At 43.0% G+C, this 22,349-nt stretch overlaps 1 protein-coding gene across 1 annotated transcript; it reads left to right on the forward strand.

The window, feature by feature from the left end:
- Window positions 1-80: 80 nt before the first annotated feature.
- Tox4 (TOX high mobility group box family member 4) lies at window positions 81-22,121 on the forward strand. Its single transcript, XM_042679702.1, has 9 exons — window positions 81-166; window positions 365-433; window positions 9,530-9,772; window positions 12,443-12,703; window positions 12,996-13,226; window positions 16,014-16,094; window positions 17,928-18,671; window positions 19,908-20,071; window positions 21,047-22,121. The coding sequence occupies exons 1-9, from the start codon at window positions 161-163 to the stop codon at window positions 21,105-21,107; spliced, it is 1,860 nt and encodes a 619-aa protein (XP_042535636.1). The 5' UTR covers window positions 81-160; the 3' UTR covers window positions 21,108-22,121.
- The last annotated feature ends 228 nt before the right edge of the window (window positions 22,122-22,349 follow it).

The following is a 22,349-nucleotide window of genomic DNA, read 5'->3' on the forward strand; positions in this document are numbered from 1 at the left end:
CCTTTCCATCCGCTCAGAACGTGACTCCTTGCAGCCATATGATCTTCCTTCCAATCAGCAGTGAGCGACTCAGACCCTTGCGGAAGTGACGCAGTTCCGAGTCCAGTGGGGGCGGTGGGAGTGATGAGGGCACTGGGACGGTGGTAGCGGTTGTGTGAAGATGGAGGTAGGAACCTGGGTGCTGAGGAGGCTGGCGAGAGCGCGGCCGCCTGTGTTGAAACGCAGGCGTGTAGCCCGGCGGAGAGGCGGTTGGCGGGAGAGAGGAACGCTGGGTTTGGGGAGGATTGTCAGAATGTCCGTCGCTCCAGGCTAACTCCCTGCTCCGCCCTCTAACTCGTTCCCGTGTCTTTCTTCTGGTTTCCAGTTTCCCGGAGGAAATGACAATTACCTGACGATCACGGGGCCCTCGCACCCTTTCCTGTCGGGGGCCGAGGTGAGCAAGTGCTACCGACGCTGGGGAGGTGGGAGTTCGGAGGTGGGGTGGAGAGAGGCACCGAGGCCACGGGCTGGGCGCCTGGGGACCGCGATTGACGTCGCGGAAGGTGGCGGCGGCCTCCGGAGTCTGTGGGGACTGTTTGCGGAAGGCCCGGGAAGCTGCTGTCGTCAAAAAACCAGGATGTTGAAAGAAAAAAAAAAAACAACTAGTTGAGGAGATTGGGAGGTTCTAGATTGAAAACCAATGGAATTGGCCCCATTTCATTAGGTGAAGTACCTTCAAACATATGGGGATGGAAACAGTAAGAATGCCTTGAACATGGGTTCATTCGTGAATTCTCAGGTTTTTTTGCTTTTGTTTTTAGCTTAAATTTTCTACTCTGATAAACGTGGTAACTAGTAACTTGTTTTTAGTACGGATACTTGAGATCAGGATGTGGGTTCTGTGCCTCAGCTTTTGCTGCTGTCAAGGCTGGCACGCTGCCACTTAAGCCACAGCTCTACTTCTGACTTCGTTGTTGTTGGGTTTTTGTTTTTTGTTTTTTTTACTGGCTAATAGGAGATAAGAATCTTACAGACTTTTCTGCCCAAGCATGCTTCAAACAGCGAACCTCTTAGGTAGCTAGGATTACAGGCGTGAACCACCAAAAGCTTGTTTAAATTTTCTCATCAGATAAACATTGTAACTTTTATATACATAGTGTCAGCTTGCTTTGCTAACAACAGTAGGAAAGAAAATAGTTGCTAAGAGAACTTCTGAGGAGTTGCCAGTGACTCTATTTTGAGCACATTTCATATTTGTGGCACCATTTTCCCATAAATGAATGTCTGTAATAATAGTGTCTTATGCTGGTGTGACAAAGCATTAATGAATGTGGTGAAGCCCTAAAATACCTGAAAAGGTTTTTGTTGAAATACTGTCTTACTGGGCTGGGAAGGTGGCTCAGTGGTAGAGCGCTTGCCTTGCATGCCTGAGGCCCTGAGTTCGATTCCTCAGTACCACATAATCAAAAAGAAAAAAGCCGGATGTGGCGCTGTGGCTCAAGTGGTAGAGCGCTAGCCTTGAGCTGAAGAGTTGAGGGACAGCGCCCAGGCCCAGAGTTCAGGCCCCACTACAGGACCCCCCAAAAAAAAAAGAAAGAAAGAAATACTGCCTTTCCTTAAATACACCATTTGCTTAAGTGAAAGGTCAGACAAAAATTTCCCAGTTTTGGAGGCGCTGATGGCTCACGCCTGTAATCCTAGCTATTCAGGAGGCTCAGATCTGAGATCGCAGTTCAAAACCAGCCCGGGCAGGAAAGACCTTCAGATTCTTATCTCCAGCCACTCAGAAAACCGGAAGTGGTGCTGTGGCTCAAGTGGTAGAGTGCTAGCCTTGAGCTGAAGAGCTGAAGGACAGCTCCCAAACCCAGAGCTCAAGCCCCATGACCCGCCAAAAAAAAAAAAATAATAATCGCAGTTTTGAAAACTTCTTAAATCTTCTCTCCCCACCCCCACCGGTCGTGGGGCCTGAACTCTGGGCCTCGGCGCTGACCCTCAGCTCTTCAGCTCAAGGCAGCGGTCAACCACTTCAGCCACAGTGCCACTTCCAGCTTTTTCTGCTTATGTGGTGCTGTGGAATTGAACCCAGGGCCTCATGCAAGCAAGGCAAGCGCTCTACCACAGAGCCACCTTCCCAGCCAGAGAACTTATTAAATCTTGAGCCTTCTACTCTTTATGAGGTTTAAACTATATTTTCCTTTAGTGACATCACTCATTAGCATTTTCTTATACCAAAAATCTCAATTGTTCTTGTATGGACTTAGCCTAGAATAAATCCTAATATTTTATATATGACAATTACATTGACAATGACCAGTTGCTGTTTTTTTGTTGTTTGTTTTTATTGTTGCCATTCCTGGGACTTGAACTCAGAGCCTGGGCAGTGTCCCTGAACTTTGTTTTTTTTCTTTTTTGATGTCAGTCTTGGCGCTGAACTCTGGGCCTTGCCATTATCCCTGAGCGCTCTGTGTGTGTGTGTGTGTGTGTGTCAGTGTGTCAGTGTGTCAGTGTCAGTCTTGGAGCTTGAACTCTGGGCCTTGCCATTATCCCTGAGCTTTTTTTTTTTTTTTTTTGGTCAGTCTCTGGGCCTGGGTGCTGTCCCTGAGCGCTTCAGCTCAAGGCAAGTGCTCTACCACTTAAACCACAGCACCACTTCTGGTTTTTCTGGTGCTTAATTGGAGAAGAGTCTCACAGGTTTTTTTGCCCAGGCTGGCTTTGAACCTCTATCCTCAGATCTCAGCCTCCTTAGTAGCTAGGATTACAGGTGTGAGCCACTAGTGCCCAGCTCCCTGAGCTTTTTTTCCTCAAAACTAGCACTCTACCACTTAAGTCACAGCGACACTTCCGGCTTTTTCTGTTTATGTGATACTGTGGAATCAAACCTAGGGCTTTATGCATGCTAGGCAAGCACTGTACCATAAACCACATAGCCAGCCCTTGCTAGTTTTTTTTCTTTTTTAACTTGTTTCTTACTATTTAATAATAAGAATAGTAATTTCCCTCCTGAGCGAAGGGAAATGTGAATCAAATGAATAGCAAATTTAAATATAAAACTAAGATTTGTTAGCCTATTGCTGGCAGCTCATATAATCCTAGCTTCTTAGGAGGCAAAGTTCACTAGACTCTTATCTCCAATGAACCTCCCTCCTTCCCCCCCTCCACCCACCCCTCCACAAAAAAAGCCAGAAGTGGCTCAAGTGGTACAGTGCTACTCTTGAGTAAAAAAGCTCAGGGACAGTACCTAGGCCCTGAGTTCAAGCCTCAGGGCCGTCCCCTACAAAGGCCTAATATCTATTTGTTGCTTTGTCATCACATTGAAATTTCTTCTGAGTGAGGTTACTATTGTTTACTTTCATGGTTTGGAATATGAAACCTCACATTATAAATCTCACATTTCCCTAGATCTGGTCTCCACGGTTTTAATTCCATGGGTCTTATAAATTTCACATTGGCTTCATTCTTGTGAAAATGCACTTTAGGGCTGAGAATGTGGCTTAGTAGTAGAGTACTCACTTAGCACGCATGAAGCCTTGGTTTGATTCCTCAGTACCACATAAACAAAAAAAGCCAGAAGCTGTGGCTCAGTTGGTAGAATGCTAGTCTTGAGCAAAAGAAGCTCAAAGACAGTGCCCTGGCCCTGAATTCAAGCCCCAGGCCTGGCAAAAAAAAAAAAAAAAAATGCACTTTAAAATTAAATAAAAATAGCTTTACAAATATGTTCCCTTTTGGCTGGGAAGGTGGCTCAGTGGTAGAGCGCTTGCCTTGCATGCATGAGGCCCTGGGTTCGATTCCTCAGCACCACATAAGCAAAAAGAAAAAAAGCCGGAAGTGGTGCTGTGGCTCAAGTGGTAGAGCGCTAGCCTTGAGCTGAAGAGCTGAGGGACAGTGCCCAGGCCCAGAGTTCAGGCCCCACGACCGGACCCAAAAAAAAGGGGGGGGGGCTGGGCACTTGCTCAAGTCCTCTTTTATAAAATTGAACAGTCTACATTGAAAATATCTACATAAGACACTGATGTCTTTTTACATCCCCGGCACTGAAGGAAAAAAGAAAGAAGCCAGGCAATGGGCTTATTCTTGTAATCCCACCTACTCAGGAGGCTGAGATCTAAGGATCCTGGTTCAAAGCCAGCCTTGGCAAAAAGTCTGTGAGACTCTCATCTCCAATTAACTATTGCACATAAAAGCTCAACAAACACTGGGCAGGGGTGAGAGAAAAGCTGGTGGAGTGGCTCAAGTAGTAGAGTTACCTAGCAAGTATAAGGCCCTGAATTCAAGTCCCAGCAACACTATTAAACTGTCCACCTAGCTGAAGCCTTGGACCAATCCCCAGTACTGATATCTAATTGTCATTAAGCATATAGAAAAGTGTCATCCTCATCAAGGAAATAAATACCAATTGTAGTTATTGCGGGATTTAAAGTGTGCCTCAGGTGGTAGAGTGACAGCCATGGAGTGAAAGCATGTGGGATATACAAAGAAAAAAACAAGCCGGGCGCTGGTGGCTCACGCCTGTAATCCTAGCTACTCAGGAGGCTGAGATCTGAGGATCAAGGTTCAAAGCCAGCCCGGGCAGGAGAGACCGTGAGACTCCTATCTCCAATAAACCACCAGAAAACCGGAAGTGGCGCTGTAGCTCAAGTGGTAGAGCGCTCGCCTTGAGCTGAAGAGCTGAAGGACAGTGCCCAGGCCCAGAGTTCAAGCCCCCACGACCGACAAAAAAAAAAAAAACAATTATAGTCATTGAAAAACCAAATTCCAAGAGGTGAACAAGTTGAAGAAGTGGATAATGCAGTTAATGCTGTTAAGGGTATAAATTAACTCAAACACTTTGAAACATAGCAATGTCAATTAAAGATAAGCATGCCTAACCTATGTGACTTGGTAAGCCTAGTCATTCATATATACATAAAATATACATATAATCATATATGTAATCTGATATATATAGCAGAAATGATTGCACTCATTCATCAAAAACATGTCTGCTTATAGCAACTTTTTTGTTATTGCTTTGGTCAGTCATGGGGCTTGAACTTAGGGCCTGGGCACTGTCCCTGGGCTATTTCACTGAAGGCTAGTGCTGTACAACATAGTGCTGTACACAGTTGCACTTCCAATTTTCTAGTGGTTAATTGGAGATAAGAGTCTCACAGTCTTTTCTGACTCAGCTGGCTTTGATCCTCAGATCTCAGCCTCCTAAGTAGCTAGGATTACAGTGAGCCACTTGAACCAAGCTCTTGCAGCTTTTAATAGCTAACCACTAGAAGAAAATGTTTCTATTGAAAAAGAAACTGGTAGATATTTATATATGTTTAACTCACTTAGAATGCATCAAATACTTCTGTGAGAGTAGATGCTCATTATTGGATTTAACCCATAATTTTATACTTTATTTGTGATGGCAAAACAGATTTGGTAACCTTTTGGGTTTAATATAACATTTGGTTTGCCCGTGTACATTCTTCTCTTCCTTTTTTGGGGGGTGAGGGTGGAGGGCTTGCCAGGGCTTAAACTCAGGACCTTGTTCTTGCTAGACTGGCATTCTACTTCTTGAGCCATATAATCTGACAATTATATGTGTCAGACCATATGATAAGCCACTTCCAAACCTGCTCTTTGCTGGTATTTTGAAGATGGAGTCTAGTGGATTTTTCTCCCTAAACTATTTTTGAGCTAAGATTTTTTTTTTTTGGTAGGTCGTGGAGCTTGAACTCTGGGCTTGGGCACTGTCCCTGCACTCTTCAGCTCAAGGCAAATGCTCTACCGTTTGAGCCACAGCACCACTTCCAGTTTTCTAGTGCTTTACTGGAGATAAGAGTCTCACAGACTTTCCTGCCCGGGCTGGCTTTGAACCTCAATTCTCAGATCTCAGCCTCCTGAGTAGCTAGGATTACAGGCATGAGACACCTGTGCCCAGCTTGAACTAAGATTCTTGATCTAAAAACTAACCTAAAGCACAAAGGGTTAGAGGTGTGGTTTAATTATCAGAAGACTCTTGAGTTCAAACCCCAGTTATACTGATTATTTGTATTTACTATTCTGTGTATTTGACTGGTAGAATGTAAATTTTCTGTTCCTTCCATTTATCTAAGATAATTGGGGCAAGTGTAAATTAATAACTTTTCAATATCATTAGAATCAATAGATGATGAATAATGGTTATGAAGCAACTATATGTGTCAGACCATATAAGCTTTTGTGCTCCAAAGCTTATTTATCCTCAGCTGTATGAGAGGATTACCATTACACTCTGCATGCTAAAAATGAAGGAAACCTGTTCAATGTTATATAGTAAGCAACAGAGCTGGAAAGAGCCCCTTGTCTGTAACACAGCAATGTCTTACTATTACTTAACATACTCTTGCTGCAGGTGCCTCCATTTAAAACAATTATTTTATTTATTTATTTTTATTTTTTGCCAGTCCTGGGCCTTGAACTCAGGGCCTGGGCACTGTCCCTGAGCTTCTTTTGCTCAAGGCTAGCACTCTGCCACTTGAGTCACAGCACCACTTCCAGCCTTTTCTATTTATGTAGTATTGAGGAATCAATAACCAAGGGCTTCATGCATGCTAGGCAAGCACTCTACCTCTAAGCCACATTCCCAGCCCCTTAAAACTTTTTAAATTATCCTCTTTTTTTTTTTTTTTTTGAGATATTGGGCTTGAATTCAGGTGCTTGTATTTGGTAAGCTCCAAGCTCATCCATTTTAGTTTGTGTGTACATATGCTTGTGCTAATCCTAGAGCTTGAACTCAGGGCCTACATGCTGTCCTTGAGCTTTTTTGCTCAAGGCTAGTACTCTATCACTACAGCTCCACTTTCAGCATTACTGGTGAACTATTGTCGACTTTCCACCTGAACTGATTTTAAACCACATTCCTCAGATCTCAGCCTCCTGAGTAGCTAGGGAGCCAAGAGCACCCAGCCTCATTTTAATTTTTTACTATCCCAAATATAACTGTTGATCTAGGAAAGGATTAGATCTTTAGCTAGAATAGTATTTTTGTCCAAGAAAGTCTAAGAATGTGTTCTAGAGTCAGTTTGCCTTTCAACTCTATAGCAAGGTTTTTGTATTAGCCTTCTCTTAGCATTATTGGGGTTTCCCAAAAATTGTATATTAAAGGGAATCTTAATTTTGGCTAGCATAACTCCCTTTCTCCCCTATGTTTTTCTTTTCCTTTTTTTTTCTTTGTCCAAGACCAGCACTCAAACTCGGTACCTGTGGCCCCTTCCACTCATTGACTAGTGCTCTACCATCTAGCCATGTCTTTACCCCTCCCACCGTGCCTTTGTCCCAGTATTATGACTTATAATCAGGACCTTGTGCTCTCCCTTGTTTTGTTTTGTTTTTTCTGCTCTGAGCTAGCATTCTACCACTCGAGTCATGCTTACACTTACAGCTTTTAGCTGGCTAATTGGAGATAATTGTCTGGTAGACTTTTTTGTTTGATTTGACTCCTTGATCCTCAGATCTCAGCTTTGTGAGTACCTAGGATTAAAGGCTTGAGCCACTGGCTTCTGCACCTCCCCCTTGTTTTTCTTTGTTGTCTTTTTGGGGGGGGGGGGGGCGTATGGTCGTGGGGCCTGAACTCTGGGCCTGAGCGCTGTCCCTCAGCTCTTCAGCTCAAGGCTAGCGCTCTACCACTTGAGCCACAGTGCCACTTCCGGCTTTTTTCTTTTTGCTATGTGATACTGAGGAATCAAACCCAGGGCCTCATGCATGTAAGGCAAGTGCTCTACCACTGAGCCACCTTCCCAGCCCTCTTTGTTGTCTTTGTAAACATAATAATTTCTAAAATTGAGAATAGTTAATATATTAGAGCTGTTTAAGTTTCCAGCCCCAAAATAAATAAATGCATAAATAATTACATAAATTACAAAATTGAAATTTGTGCTTGATACTGGCAATTTTCAAATTGTTGTTGTTGTTGTTATTATTGAACTCAGGGCCTGGGTGCTGTACTATGCTGCTTTGCTCAAGGCTAGTACCCTACCACTTGAGCCAGAGCTCTACATCTGGCTTTTTGGGGGTAATTTTTTGGAGATAAGTCTCATGGACTTTCCTTCCCAGGCTGGCTTTGAACTCTGATACACAGATCTCAGCCTCTGAGTAGCTAGGATTACAGCTGTAAGCCACCAGCACCTGGCTTGATATTGGCAATTTTCTTTTCTTTTTTTTGGACCTGAGCCACCTTCCCAGCAGATATTGGCAATTTTCTATGTGTCATAGATCTAAGATATAAGAAAGAAGAGAGACATACCCCTACCTCCATCCTAGGGCTTGAACTTAAGGGCTGCTCACTGTCCCTGAGCTTCTTTTTACTCAAGGTTAGGACTCTACTACTTTAGCCACAGCACCACTTCCCACTTTTTCTGAATAGTTCATTGGAGATAAGAGTCTCATGGACTTTCTTGCCCAGGCTGGCTTTGAACTGCAATCCTCAGATCTCAAAGCCTCCTGATATCTAGGATTACAGGCATGAGCCACTGGCATCCAGCTTGAGGGCTTATTTGAAAAATAGGTCTTAAGAAATCTATAATGAGAGGCTGGGAAGGTGGCTCAGTGATAGAGTGCTTGCCTTGCATGCATGAGGCCCTGGGTCCAATTCCTCAGCACCACATAAGCAGAAAAGGCCAGAAGTGGCACAGTGGCTCAAGTGGTAGAGTGCTAGTCTTGAGCTGAAGAGCTAAGGGTCAGCACCCAGGCCCAGAGTTCAGGCCCCATAACCGACAAAGAAAAGAAAAGAAATCTATAATGAGGGCTGGGAAGGTGGCTCAATGGTAGAGTGCTCGCCTCCAATGCATGAAACCCTGGGTTCTATTCTTCAGTATCACATACACAGAAAAAGCCAGAAGTGGCGCTGTGGCTCAAGTGGTAGAGTGCTAGCCTTGAGCAAAAGAGCCTCAGGAGCTGGAAAAGTGGTTCAGTGGTAGAGTAATTGCCTTGCATGCCTGAGGCCCTGGGTTCGATTCCCCAGCACCACATAAGCAGAAAAAGTCCGAAGTGGCACTCTGGCTCAATTGGTAGAGTGCTAGCCCTGAGCTGAAGAGCTGAGGGACAGTGCCCAGGCCCACAGTCCAGGCCCCACAAGTGACAAAAAAAAAAAAAAAAAGGTGGGGGCCCTCAAGGACAGTTCCCCAGCCCTGAGTTCAAGCCCCAGGGCTGGCACAAAAAAAGAAAAAAGAAGTCTATAATAAAGCTGGGTGCTGGTGGCTCACACTTATAATCCAAGCTACTCAAGAGGCTGAGTTCTGAGAATCACAGTTCAAAGCCAGCCCAGGCAGGAATGTTGGTGAGATTCTTATCTCCAATTAAACACCAGAAAATTGGAAGTGGCGCTGTGGCTCAAGTGGTAGAGTGCTAGCCTTGCTGAAGAGCTCAGGGACAGCACCCAGGCCCAGAGTTCAATACCCACAACCAACAAAAAACAAAACCAAACCCCAAAAACTACCGATTAGGATTAGAAACTAAAAACCTTCAGTTCTCAACTCTGTTCTTCATTTAGCAAAATGCAGTTCCTTCCTACTAATTTTCCTTTTTTTCCCCCCTACAGACATTCCATACACCAAGCTTAGGTGATGAGGAATTTGAAATCCCACCTATCTCCTTGGATTCTGATCCGTCACTGGCTGTCTCTGATGTCGTTGGCCACTTTGATGACCTGGCAGACCCTTCCTCCTCACAGGATGGCAGTTTTTCAGCTCAATATGGAGTCCAGACATTGGACATGCCTGTGGGCATGACTCATGGCTTGATGGAGCAGGGCGGGGGGCTCCTGAGTGGGGGCTTGACCATGGTAAGGGGCAAGTCATTATCAAACTGTCAGGCGTTGGCCAACAAAACTACTCTATTACTTGTTTCTTATTCTTAGAGATAAAGACTTCCCAACAAAGACTTAATTTTACCTGATTGAGATTTCTGTGAACCACTTTAAATTTTTAAAAATTCCAATGGTAAACTCTAAAATGAAAGTGGTTTGATGTGATTTTTAAAAAAGTACTTTTCCCTTTTTACTATGACCTTCATCGTGTACAATTCAAATGGATAACTGGCACATTAAGGGATTTATTCAAAACTAGTTTGAATCAAAGGCCTTGTGGATTAGTATATGTTATAAACTAGTGTATACTATGGTGTCAAAATATATCATCAAAAAAAAACAAAACAAAAAAATATATATATATCATCAAGCCAGGTGCCAGTGGCTCACACCTGTAATCCAAGCTACTCAGGAGGCTGAGATCTGAGGATTGAAGTTCAAAGCCAGCCAGGCAGGAAAGTCCATGAGACTCTTATCTCCAACTAACCACCAGAAAACCAGAAGTGGTACTGTGGCTCAAGTGGGAGAGTGCTCACCTTGAGCTGAAGAGCTGAGAGACAGTGCACAGGCCCGGAATTCAAACCCCACAACCAACCAAAAATTATATATATATATATATATATATATATATATATATATATATAAAATCAGTAGCCTATCTACCATTGGTATTAGCTACTAAATTGCATATGCACTTCAGCTTAAAAAGTGTTGTTTTAATGCTGGGTGCTGGTGGCTCACACCTGTAATCCTAGCTACTCAGGCGGCTGAAATCTGAGGATCTCGGTTCAAAGCCAGACCAGGAGGAAAGTCTGTGAGACTCTTTTTGTTTTTTGGGGGGGGTTCCGGTCATGGGGTCTGAACTCTGGGCCTGGGCACTGTCCCTTAGCTCTTCAGCTCAAGGCTAGTGCTCTACCACTTGAGCCACAGCGCCACTTCCGGCTTTTTTCTTATGTGGTGCTGAGGAATTGAACCCAGGGCCGTAGGCATGCAAGGCAAGCGCTCTACCACTGAGCCACCTTCCCAGCCCTGTGAGACTCTTATCTCCAATTAAGAAGTACAGCTGTGGCTCAAGTGGTAGAACACTGTATCTGAGTAAAAACAAAGACACAGGGACAGCATCTTAAGCCCTGAGTTCAAGCTCCAGGTTGGGCACAAAAGAACCCATTGTTTTATCTATGTTGCTCATGCCTATAATCCTAGCTACTTAGGAGTCTGAGCTCTGAGGATCACTGTTCAAAGCTAAGTCTGAGCAAGAAAGTCCGTGAGACTCATATCTCTAAGCACAGAAAGAAAAGAAAGAGAGAGAAAGAAAAGGAAGGAAGGAAGGAGAGACAGAAAGGTTGCTGGGGGCCGGTGGCTCATGCCTGTAATCCTAACTACTCAGGAGGCTGAAATCTGAGGATCCACAGTTCAAAGCTAGCGCAATACACACAGCAAAGTCCATGAGACTCTTATCTCCAATAAACCACCAGAAAACCCAAAGTGGCACTGTGGCTTAAGTGGTAGGGTACTAGCCTTGAGCTGAAGAGCTGAGGGGCAGCACCCAGGCCCAGAGTTCAAGCCCCACAACCGACAAAAAAAGAAAACAGAAAAAGGTTACAAGTGGAGGTGCAGCTCATGTGTTAGAGCACTTAGCTTGAGCTAGAAAGCTCAGGGACAGTGCCCAGACACTAAATTCAGGCCCCAGAAGTGGCATACACACACACACACACACACCTATTGCTTTAGTTAATGGCCGATGAGTTACACACATACATGCACACACACACACACACACACCTGTTACTTTAGCTAATGGCCCATGAGTTATGCTTGTAATCCTAACTACCAGGAGGCTGAGATCTGAGGAATGTGGTTCAAAGCCAGCCTAGGCAGCAGAAAAGTCCATGAGACTTACATTATCTCTAAGTACCAAAAACGCTAGAGATGGCTAGAGTGCTAACATTGAGAGGAAAAGCTGAGGGAGAGCACCTGGGTCCTAAATTGAAGCCCCAGGACTAGCATATGCACAAATACACACACACACACACACACACACACACACAAAGACTATAGGACATACAGTTGGAGAGTTTCTTTTTTTTTTTTTGAGAGTTTCTTTACACCATGTTTTCTCTCCAAGTTAATCTTTTCAAGGTTAAGACTTTTCTATTTTAGATTAAGACTTTGAGTACAAAGAAGTAAAATTTGAGTACAACATTAGTGAAACTAATCTGTATTTAGAAAAAAAACTTATTGATATATGTCACATTTTTTCTTTTTTGTCAGTGGTGGGCTTGAACTCTGGGCCTGGGCTCTGTACCTCAGCTCTTCAACTCAAGGCTACTGCTCTACCACTTGAGCCACAGCGCCACTTCTGGTTTTTCTGATGGTTTATTGGAGATAAGAGTCTCACGGACTTTTCTACCCAGGCTGGCTTTGAACTTCAGTCCTCAGATCTCAGCCTCCTGAGTAGCTAGGATTACAGGCATAAGCCTCTGGCACCCGGCTTATATCACATTTTCTATGTAGACAAATACATCTGAAGTTTTGTAGGGTTTAAATGATGACATAGTCTGGGTAAACAAAATTTATAAGCTATGTGGAATTGGGGATTGGAGTTGTGTTTACATGTTCCTGTTTTAACTCTGTTTAATTCTTCAGGATTTGGACCATTCCATAGGAACCCAGTACAGTGCCAACCCACCTGTTACAATTGATGTACCGATGACAGACATGACCTCAGGCTTGATGGGGCATAGCCAGTTGACTACCATTGATCAATCAGAACTGAGTTCTCAACTTGGTTTAAGCTTAGGGGGTGGTACCATCTTGCCCCCTGCCCAGTCACCTGAGGACCGTCTTTCAACCACACCTTCACCTACTAATTCACTTCATGAGGATGGTGTTGAGGAATTCCGGAGGGTGAGATGCTCCCTAACAATTCCTGTCCTGATGAAATTCTAAGATAATACCTTGAGCATACAACTACTAATCAGTATCCTTTGCTCCTGCTCAGGCACACTCTCTGCTTTTCTCAAAATATGGGGTCCTACCTTTCCATTTCCTCTCTAACCTCTATTTTTATTGATCCTTATAATGACTTTTCTAGTGATTGTAAAACTATTATTTCTATTTTTATTCCATGCATGTCATAGTCTGACAGAAGTAATACTTCCTTTTTCTGTCTTGTAATTCTACCTTTTCTCCTCTACAGCAACTTCCCACCCAGAAGACCGTGGTAGTGGAAGCAGGGAAAAAGCAGAAGGCCCCAAAGAAGAAGAAAAAGAAAGACCCTAATGAGCCTCAGAAACCAGTTTCAGCATATGCTTTATTCTTTCGTGATACACAGGCAGCCATCAAGGGACAGAATCCTAATGCCACATTTGGAGAGGTTTCAAAGATTGTGGCTTCTATGTGGGATAGTCTTGGAGAGGAACAAAAACAGGTGAGCAGATAATGAGGAAATACTCCACCGTGAGTATTTCAGAGTTTGCTAAGAAAGAAGATAAAAACTAAGGGTTTTTTTCTTAACTGTTCTTAATCTGTCAGCTCTTTATTGATGGCATTCATGCATAGAAAATCCATTTATTTTGTTCATTTTGTGTTAGTTTTGTGCTGTGGGCATCCCACATGCTGTCTGCTATACCACTGAGCCTTATTGCTAGCCCATAAATCTTTTTTTAATTGTTACTAATAATTATTGTAGAAATTACATCTTATCAAAGCTATTAAATAGCTACCATTTTTCTTTTAACTGAGTGTGGAAACTGGGTTTCTAGTTAGGATCACATAACTTTTTAAGTAGTAAAGCTTCACTCCAGCTTCTTTTTTTTTTTTTTTTTGGGTCCGGTAGTGGGGCCTGAACTCTGGGCCTGGGCGCTGTCCCTCAGCTCTTCAGTTCAAGGCTAGCGCTCTACCACTTGAGCCATAGTGCCACTTCCGGCTTTTTTTCTTTTTCCTTATGTGGTGCTGAGGAATTGAACCCAGGGCCTCAGGCATGCAAGGCAAGCGCTCTTCCACTGAGCCACCTTCCCAGCCCGTACCACAACCTGATTTTAAAAGAGAAGAAAAAAAAGTCTCAGATTTGTCTGTCTAGGCTAGCTTCAAACCTCAAACCATAGATCCTGGGCTGGGAAGGTAGCTCAGTGGTAGAGTACTTGCCTTGCATGCATGAGGCTCAAGTGGTAGAGTGCTAGCCTTGAGCTGAAGAGCACAGGGACAGCACCCAGGCCCAGAGTTCATGCCCCATGACCTACCAAAAAAGAAAGAAAAAACTGTAGATCCTAGACGCCTGCCCAGTGAGGATTACACAACATAAGCCACAGCTGCTCTGCTTACTTTGGAAATAAAGTTCTCATTTTTTGCCTAAGTTGGACTTGTCCACAATCCTGTTAGGCATCCCATGTAGCTGGAATGACAAGTATGTGCAATCATGCCCAGAATTTTCTGTTGAGATGGGAGTCTCATGAATTTTTTTGACTAGGTTGGCCTGGAACTGACATTTTTCCAATCTCAGCCTCCTCAATAGCTGGAATAACATACCCAGCTATTGGTTCAGAAGGGGCCTCTTAGACTTATTTGGCCTGAGATGGGTTCCAACTGTGACCCTCTTAAATAGCTAGGATTATAGGAATAAGCTACCTGTGCCTAGAAGATATTGTCCAAAGCCTTTTTTTTTCTATGTGTATTAAATAGGTTATTCCTTGATAAGTTGCATACTGAGGCTAAATATAAAAATTTAGATTTAGAATTTTATTTAGTGATTTAGTGTTTTCTCACTGGATTAGTATAAACTTAAACTAGTTAATCTCCCTAAATTTAATTTGGATTTAAAAAGAAAAAGAAACAACCATGGATGATATCTGTAGTCCCAGTTACTTGGAAAGATAAGGCAGCAAGATCCTTTGAGCTTTGTTGTTTGAGGCCAGCAACTTATTAAGACCTTCTTTAGGTATGGTGGCACATACTTGTATTCCCAACAGAGATGAGTATGATGAAGCCGGCCTGAGATATATAATAAAATCCAGTTTTAAGAAAGAAGGTGCCAGGCGCCAGTGGCTCACTCCTGTAATCCTAGCAACTCAGGAGGCTGAGGATCACAGTTCAAAGCCAGCCCAGGCAGGAAAGTCTGTGAGACTCTTATCTCCAGTAAACCACCAGAAAACTAAAAGTGGCACTGTGGCTCAAAAGGTAGAGCACTAGCCTTGAGCTAAAGAGCTTAGGGACAGCGCCCAGGCCCAGAATTCAAGCCCCACAACTGCCAAAAAAAAAAAAAAGAAGTAGGGGGAGGAGCAGGAAAGTACTATATTTTAAAAAATACAAGATCAGGGGGCTGGGAAGGTGGCTTAGTGGTAAAGCGCTTGCTTTGCATGCCTGAGACCCTGGGTTTGATTCCTCAGCGCCACATAACCAGAAAAATAAAAGCCAGAAGTGGCGCTATGGCTCAAGAGGTAGAGCGCTAGCCTTGAGCTGAAGAGCTGAGGGACAGCGCCTAGGCCCAGAGTTCAGTCCCATGACTGGACCCAAAAAAAAATAAAATACAAGATCAGGCTCTGAGTTCAAGCCCCACAACTGACAAAAAAAAAAAAATACAAGATATATTTGAAATTGAATATGGTTATAATGATTAATGCCTAGACTCCTGGATCTATGTCCAGTAATTGGTACTTATTTTGGCCGGAGGTATTGGTTCTCCTTCATGTGATGTCTGTCCTCCAAGTAAACTAGCCTGGCTTATATACAGTATGGGGGACTTAAAGTAACATTCCAAGAAGTCAACCATAGATACCTCAAGATCTCAAGTATTTGTGTCACTCTGGGCACATCTGAATGGTTGAACAAGTCATGGAGCCAGCTCAGATTCACAAGAAGAGGAAATCAGGTTTCAGCTTTTGGTGGGAGAAGGATATGTAAGATGGGAGGAATTCTTGTGGTCATCTTTGTTTAACACTTTCCTATAAGGAGAACTTCTGGCTTAGGCAGCCTTAGTCCAGGCAGACTGATCTTGCAGTTTGGGGGACATGTGAATATGAGTTGATGTTTTGAGTTGATGTTTAGTTTAGAAGTAGTTCCTCTCAAAAGACTGGAGTGAGTCGAAGATTGTCTTGATTGATAGCTCTCAACAGTGACTAGACTGAGATGAGTTGTCATTCACTGATGAATAATTATAGAATTAATCTTTCCTAGGAATACCTTTATAAACAACTTTATAAACAACTTGTCTTTTCTACAGGTGTATAAGAGGAAAACTGAAGCTGCCAAGAAAGAGTATCTTAAGGCCCTAGCTGCATATAAAGATAACCAAGAATGTCAGGTAAGAGGATTAAAATAGATTTGTATATCAATAAAGTTTTCTGAGGGTTTGTCTGTTGTGGGGCTTGAACTCTGGGCTGGGGTGCTGTCCCCGCTCTCTTCAGCTCAAGGCTTAAGGCGAGCACTCTACCACTTGAGCCACAGTGCCACTTCCGGTTTTCTGGTGGTTTACTGGAGATAAGAGTCTCACGGACTTTCCTGCCCATGCTGGCTTTGAACCATGATACTCAAATCCCAGCCTCCTGAGAAGCTAGGATTACAGGCATGAGCCACCACACCTGGCTTTCAATAAAGATTTAAAAAAAATTGTTAGCAATTTTAGGAAGTAAAAACAGACCAGGTGCCAGTGGCTCAGGCCTCTAATCCTAGCTAAGCAAGATGCTGAGAGCAGTGGATCATGGTTTGAAACCAGCCTAGGAAAATCCTTGAGACTCTCAGCTGGAAGTGGAGCTATGGCTCAAGTGATACAATACTACCTTGAGCAGAAAACCTCAGGGACAGCACTCAGGCTGTCCAGGATGGCAGAAAAAGAAAAGATAAAAGAAAGAAAGAAACAAAAACAGGTCTATGTATCATGGTGTATGTGTCTTAGCCTAACTATTCAAGAGGTAGAAGAAGAAGTATTGCAGCTTGAGGCCAGCCCAGGTAAAAATTAGTAACAAACTATTTTTAAAATAAGCTAGATTTCAGGGCTGGGAAGGTAGCTCAGTGGTAGAGTGCTTGCCTTGCATGCATGAAGCCCTGGGTTCGATTCCTCGGCACCACATAAGTAAAAAAAGCCAGAAGTGGTGCTATGGCTCAAGTGGTAAGAGTGCTAGTCTTCAACTAAAGAGCTGAGAGACAGCACCAAGGTCCAGAATTCAAGCCCCACGACTGACAAAAAAATAAAAAAAAATAAGCCATACGTTAGCTGGGTACCAGTGGCTCACGCCAGTAATCCTAGCTACTCAGGAAGCTGAAATCTGAGGATCATGATTCAAAGTCAGCCTGGGTAAGAAAGTCCATGAGACCCTTCTCCAGTAAACGGCTAGAAAACCAGAAGTGGTGCTGTGGCTCTAAAAAAATACATAGAGGGGCTGGGAAGGTGGCTCCGTGGAAAAGTGCTTGTCTCACATGCATGAGGCCCTGGGTTGGATTCCTCAGCACCACATAAACAGAAAAAGACAGAAGTGGCGCTGTGGCTCAAGTGGTAAAAGTGCTAGCCTTGAGCTAAAGAGCTGAGGGACAGCACGCAGGCCCAGAGTTTAAGCCTCATGACCAAAAACTAAAACAAAAAAACACATAGAGATCCCTCACCTATTGTGGGAGTTACCAGAGATCCTAGCTATAGGTGAAAAGCTGTCAAGTAGCAATAAGTGAACCACGATGTAGTGAAAGATGACCATATGAATGCTGCTGTGCCCAGATTTTTACCTATTGCAGGGGTTCTCTGGAATGTAACTCCCGTGATAGGTGAGGGAATCACTGTATGCTTAGAGCCCCTGCTACTTGAGATCTAGAAATAGGAGAACCTTGACCCAAGGCTGGCTTATATAAAAACATAGAGACTTACCTGAAAAATCACACAAAAAGGACTGGGGTGTGGCTCAAGTGACAGAACTCTGAGGTCCTGGAATCAATTTCCACATTGCCCCCACCTCTCATTATCATGTAAACTTTCCCAACAGTCTGTGTTTAGGCATTAGTTCCAACGCTTACTTAAGTAAGGGCTGTACTTACAGCTGTTCCATAAACTGATGCTATCTATTCTTAGAAAGTAGTTAGAATGAATGTCTTGCAATGTAGAGTGTATTTCTTAGTAGCATTCTTTATTTCTTCTCTGTTGCCTTTTTAGGCCACTGTGGAAACAGTAGAATTGGATCCGGTGCCACCATCTCAGACTCCTTCACCACCTCCCGTGGCTGCTGTTGACCCAGCATCTCCAGCACCAGCCTCATCCGAGTCCCCTGCCCTGTCCCCTTGCATTGTTGTTAACTCTACTCTTTCATCCTATGTAGCAAACCAGGCATCTTCTGGGCCTGGGGGTCAGCCCAATATTACCAAATTGATTATTACCAAACAGATGTTGCCCTCTTCTATTACTATGTCTCAAGGAGGGATGGTTACTGTTATCCCAGCCACAGTGGTGACCTCCCGGGGGCTCCAATTAGGCCAAACAAGTACAGCTACCATCCAGCCCAGCCAACAAGCCCAGATTGTCACTAGGTCAGTGTTGCAGGCTGCAGCTGCTGCTGCTGCTTCTATGCAACTGCCCCCACCCAGACTACAACCCCCTCCATTACAACAGATGCCTCAGCCCCCAACTCAGCAGCAAGTTACCATTCTGCAGCAGCCTCCTCCACTTCAGGCCATGCAACAGCCTCCTCCTCAAAAAGTCCGAATCAACTTACAGCAACAGCCACCACCTCTGCAAAGCAAGATTGTACCTCCACCCACTCTGAAAATACAGACTACCTTGGTCCCTCCGGCTGTAGAAAACAGTCCTGAGCGGCTTATGAACAACAGCCCTGAAGCCCATACAGTGGAGGCAACCTCTCCTGAGACAATCTGTGAGATGATTGCAGATGTAGTTCCTGAGGTGAGTCTATATTTGACTTATTTTGTCAAGACCAGTAGCGTTCTAAAAGAGCATTATTTATTTAATTTTCTGTGTATGCCAATACTACAGTTTGAATTCAGGGCTTAGGTACCATTCCTGAACTTTTTTGCTCAAGGCTGGAACTCTACCATTTGAGCTCCACTTCTGGCTTTTTGGTGATTCATGTAGATACCAGTCTCACAAACCTTGCTTAGATTGGCTTCAAACTGGTATCCTCAGCTCTCACCCTCCGAAGAAGCTAGGATTATAGACATGAGCCACCAATACAGAGAAAGACCTTTTTTTTAAACATAGGGGTGGTTAGTAATGTAACCAGGAATGAGATGAAATATTCTGGTAACAATCCCAAAAGTGACTTCTCTCACCCAAGATAATACCAGTAGTGCTTTTAGGTAATAAACAATTAAAAGGCTTCTTGTTTGAGAATACTTCTTAACTAGCCTGGCTAGCTTCATGGTCTAATAAGGTGGGTTCTTTTTCTTTCTGCCACAGGCCATTTTGGATATTTATAACAAAAAGCATACATTGTATACCAAGTAATTCTGTAGGCCTTACATGGTATTTCCCACCTGTTTTAAATATTATGTTGGGAGATGGAAAGCTCAGTATCATTACATATTTTAGAAAAGACATTAAACAAATGTTAGTTATTATTGGGCACCAATGGCTCACATCTGTAATCCTAGCTACTCAGGAAGCTGAGATCCAGAGGATTGTGGTTTGAAGTCAGCTTTGAACAAAAAACTTCATTATATTCCATCTCCAAAATAACCAAAAAGCTAGGCTAGTGAGCCTCCTTCCACTATTGCCAGCATCTGTATGTCATTCTGTACTTAGCAGCTTTAATGGTGGATAGCAAGAACTGACCTATGTGATGTAATAACAAGTTAATAACTTTTTTGGGGGGGGGAGGGGGATCTGGTCATGGGGCCTGAACTCTGGGCCTGGGCACTGTCCCTCAGCTCTTCAGCTCAAGGCTAGCGCTCTACCACTTGAGCCACAGCGCCACTTCCGGCTTTTTTTTCTTTTTGCTTATGTGGTGCTGGGGAATCGAACCCTGGGCCTCATGCATGCAAGGCAAGCACTCTACCACTGAGCCACCTTCCCAGCCCCTAGTTAATAACTTTTTATTCCATTGGATACCAGAGATTGACTAGGTAGCTAGTTAAGCAGGTACCCATCTAATCCATCCCTGTTGCTTTCTTCCTATCACAGGTTGAGTCTCCTTCTCAGATGGATGTTGAATTGGTCAGTGGGTCACCTGTGACACTTTCACCACAGCCTCGATGTGTAAGGTCTGGTTGCGAGAACCCTCCTGTTGTGAGTAAGGACTGGGACAATGAATACTGCAGCAATGAGTGTGTAGTGAAACACTGCAGGTAAGTTTAGTGTTCTTTTAAAATTCTGCAATTAGTAACTGTGTTGGGAAACGGCAACCTTGAGCCATATAATCAGTGTACTCTTAGGTAGTATAGGCTTCCATACATATAATACTGGTTGAAGAGGCTCTTTAAAAGAACTTACGTTTAGGACTAAATATGTAGTTTAGTTCTAAGAGGACCTGCCTTGCATGTATGAAGGCCTGGATTCAATTCCCTTTGCAAAGAGCAATTTATATTTGACACCTAGCTAGAGGATATAGTTAGCAGTTCATACTTCATTAACTGCATACCTCTATGTATATTTGTTAAAAAAAAAAATAAGTAGGTCAAATATGGTAGCTCACACATGCAATCTCAGCTATTCAAGAGGAAGAAATTGTCAGGATTATGGTTCAAAGACAGCCTAGAAAAAGTTAAAAGACTCTTCACAGTGGCACATTACTGTGATTCCAGCTATGTGGGAGATTGTAAGAAGGAGGCCAGCTCTAGGCCAAATCACTAGAACCTCCTTGAAAAACTAGAGCAAAAAACAAAGGGGGAGGTGGGAAACAAAGGGGGAGGAGGGTAGTATGGCTTAAGGGGTAAAGCACTTGCCTAGTAAGCATAAGTTCTTGAGTTCACAAAAAAATAGATAAGCTATTTCAATTAGCTTTTCAATCATTAGTGCAAAGTCAGATCACTTATGAAATCAGACATTGGAGAATGGTTAAGTATAAAGTAGCATAATGACATGCTGGACAGTATATAGGATAAAAAGTGTAAATTTTGCCCTTCCAAAATTTTATTTGGAATTACCTGTCTCCATGAAATACAACATTTTTATGTCCTGCTTCAAACCCTCTATAGTAGGTTGGCATCACTTGTTTTTAATTAATTATCACCGTGGAGATGGTAGGAAATTACTTGAGAACTTGTTTAAGTGAAGAATGTACTTAGACTGTAATCTAAGTTTATGTTATCTTTTTATCTTAGGGATGTCTTCTTAGCCTGGGTGGCCTCTAGAAATCCAAACACTGTGGTGTTTGTGAAATAGGCTTTCCGGTTCCTCAAGCCAGTGAAGATTTACCTGCAGGAAACAAGTCCAAGAGCCTGTTTTTGAAACACAAGCTTCTGGTAGTGCCTGATCATAATCCAAGACTTTCCTTCAAGCTTCCCCTACTTTCCTGCTTTCAGCAGTGGCCAGGTTATGGAGCAGGGCCATTGAGTTTGCTGTAATCTGGAATTGCTTTTTACTTTCAACTGTAAGCAGAAATACCAAGATAATAGTAGAGGAAAGAGTAAAGGGAGTATAGACAAGCCAATCATGGGGATGGTAGGGCTGGTGGTGGAGGTTGAGGAAATTTACTGGTATAATTTTCATAGGACTTGCCTAAAATACTATTAAAATGATGGGAAAGTACTCAGCTTTGATCTAGGTGGAAACACCATTCTGTGCATCCATTTTAAAAGGGGATAAGAGGAATAGGAGGTATAGCTCAGTTGTAGGCAGGCCCTGGTTTTAATCCTCAATACCAGAAAAAAGGGATCAAAGACTGTATTAAAGATTCCCTCTTAAAACAAATAGAACTATTACTATCATCAATATTCTGCTTTAAGAACAAAGGATTTCAATACAAGTATGCACAGTGGGCTTTAGGAGTTTATTTGTTGACAGTTTCCAAGTGTAAGAGAGAACTCTACATCCTTAAAAATTAGTGTAAGAGGTTTTACCAAAGTCTAAAGATGTTACTGTTTTATTGTGTTTGATGAAATAGCTTTTAAAAGACTGCTCTGAGGTGTTTTCATTTAGTCCAGTTCTTTCATGCTCTAGGTACTAAAATAAGGTTATTTAGCCTAAAGTTAGCTTATTTGATTTTCCTTAGGAATAAGCTACAGGCTGATAGATTAGCAAAGCCACATAGCTGTAACAGAATTGGTGAGATTTTTAGAACATAATAGCCTTAATGGTAATAATCTTAACTGAAACTTAAATTCTCAAAAATGCTTTCCTAGAGAACCCTCTTCTTAATCAACTGTGTTCCTGTATTACTAATCCTAATCATTTTGATCCTATGTAGTCCTGGGTTTTCTTTATATATTTAGGGCTAAGACTAGGACTTAAACTCGGTACTTGATAGTTTCACTCATTGACTGGTGCTGTACCAACTGAACCATGCCTCCAACCCCTCTAAGTCCTGTTTTATAGTAATGTCAGTGTTTTCCATACACTCATTTGAACCATCATAATAACCTCTAGAGTAGTATTAACATTCCCACTTTACTTAAAAGGCATCAT

The sequence above is a fragment of the Dipodomys spectabilis genome, unplaced genomic scaffold (assembly GCF_019054845.1).
Source record: "Dipodomys spectabilis isolate Male_0828 unplaced genomic scaffold, ASM1905484v1 ptg000054l, whole genome shotgun sequence".
NCBI classification, from domain to species: Eukaryota; Metazoa; Chordata; class Mammalia; order Rodentia; family Heteromyidae; genus Dipodomys; species Dipodomys spectabilis.

Coding starts and splice junctions, on each gene's coding strand:
- Tox4 (XM_042679702.1), top strand. Junction 9,773..12,442: donor TGAGTGGGGGCTTGACCATG/GTAAGGGGCAAG, acceptor TTAATTCTTCAG/GATTTGGACCATTCCATAGG. Junction 16,095..17,927: donor AAGATAACCAAGAATGTCAG/GTAAGAGGATTA, acceptor TTGCCTTTTTAG/GCCACTGTGGAAACAGTAGA.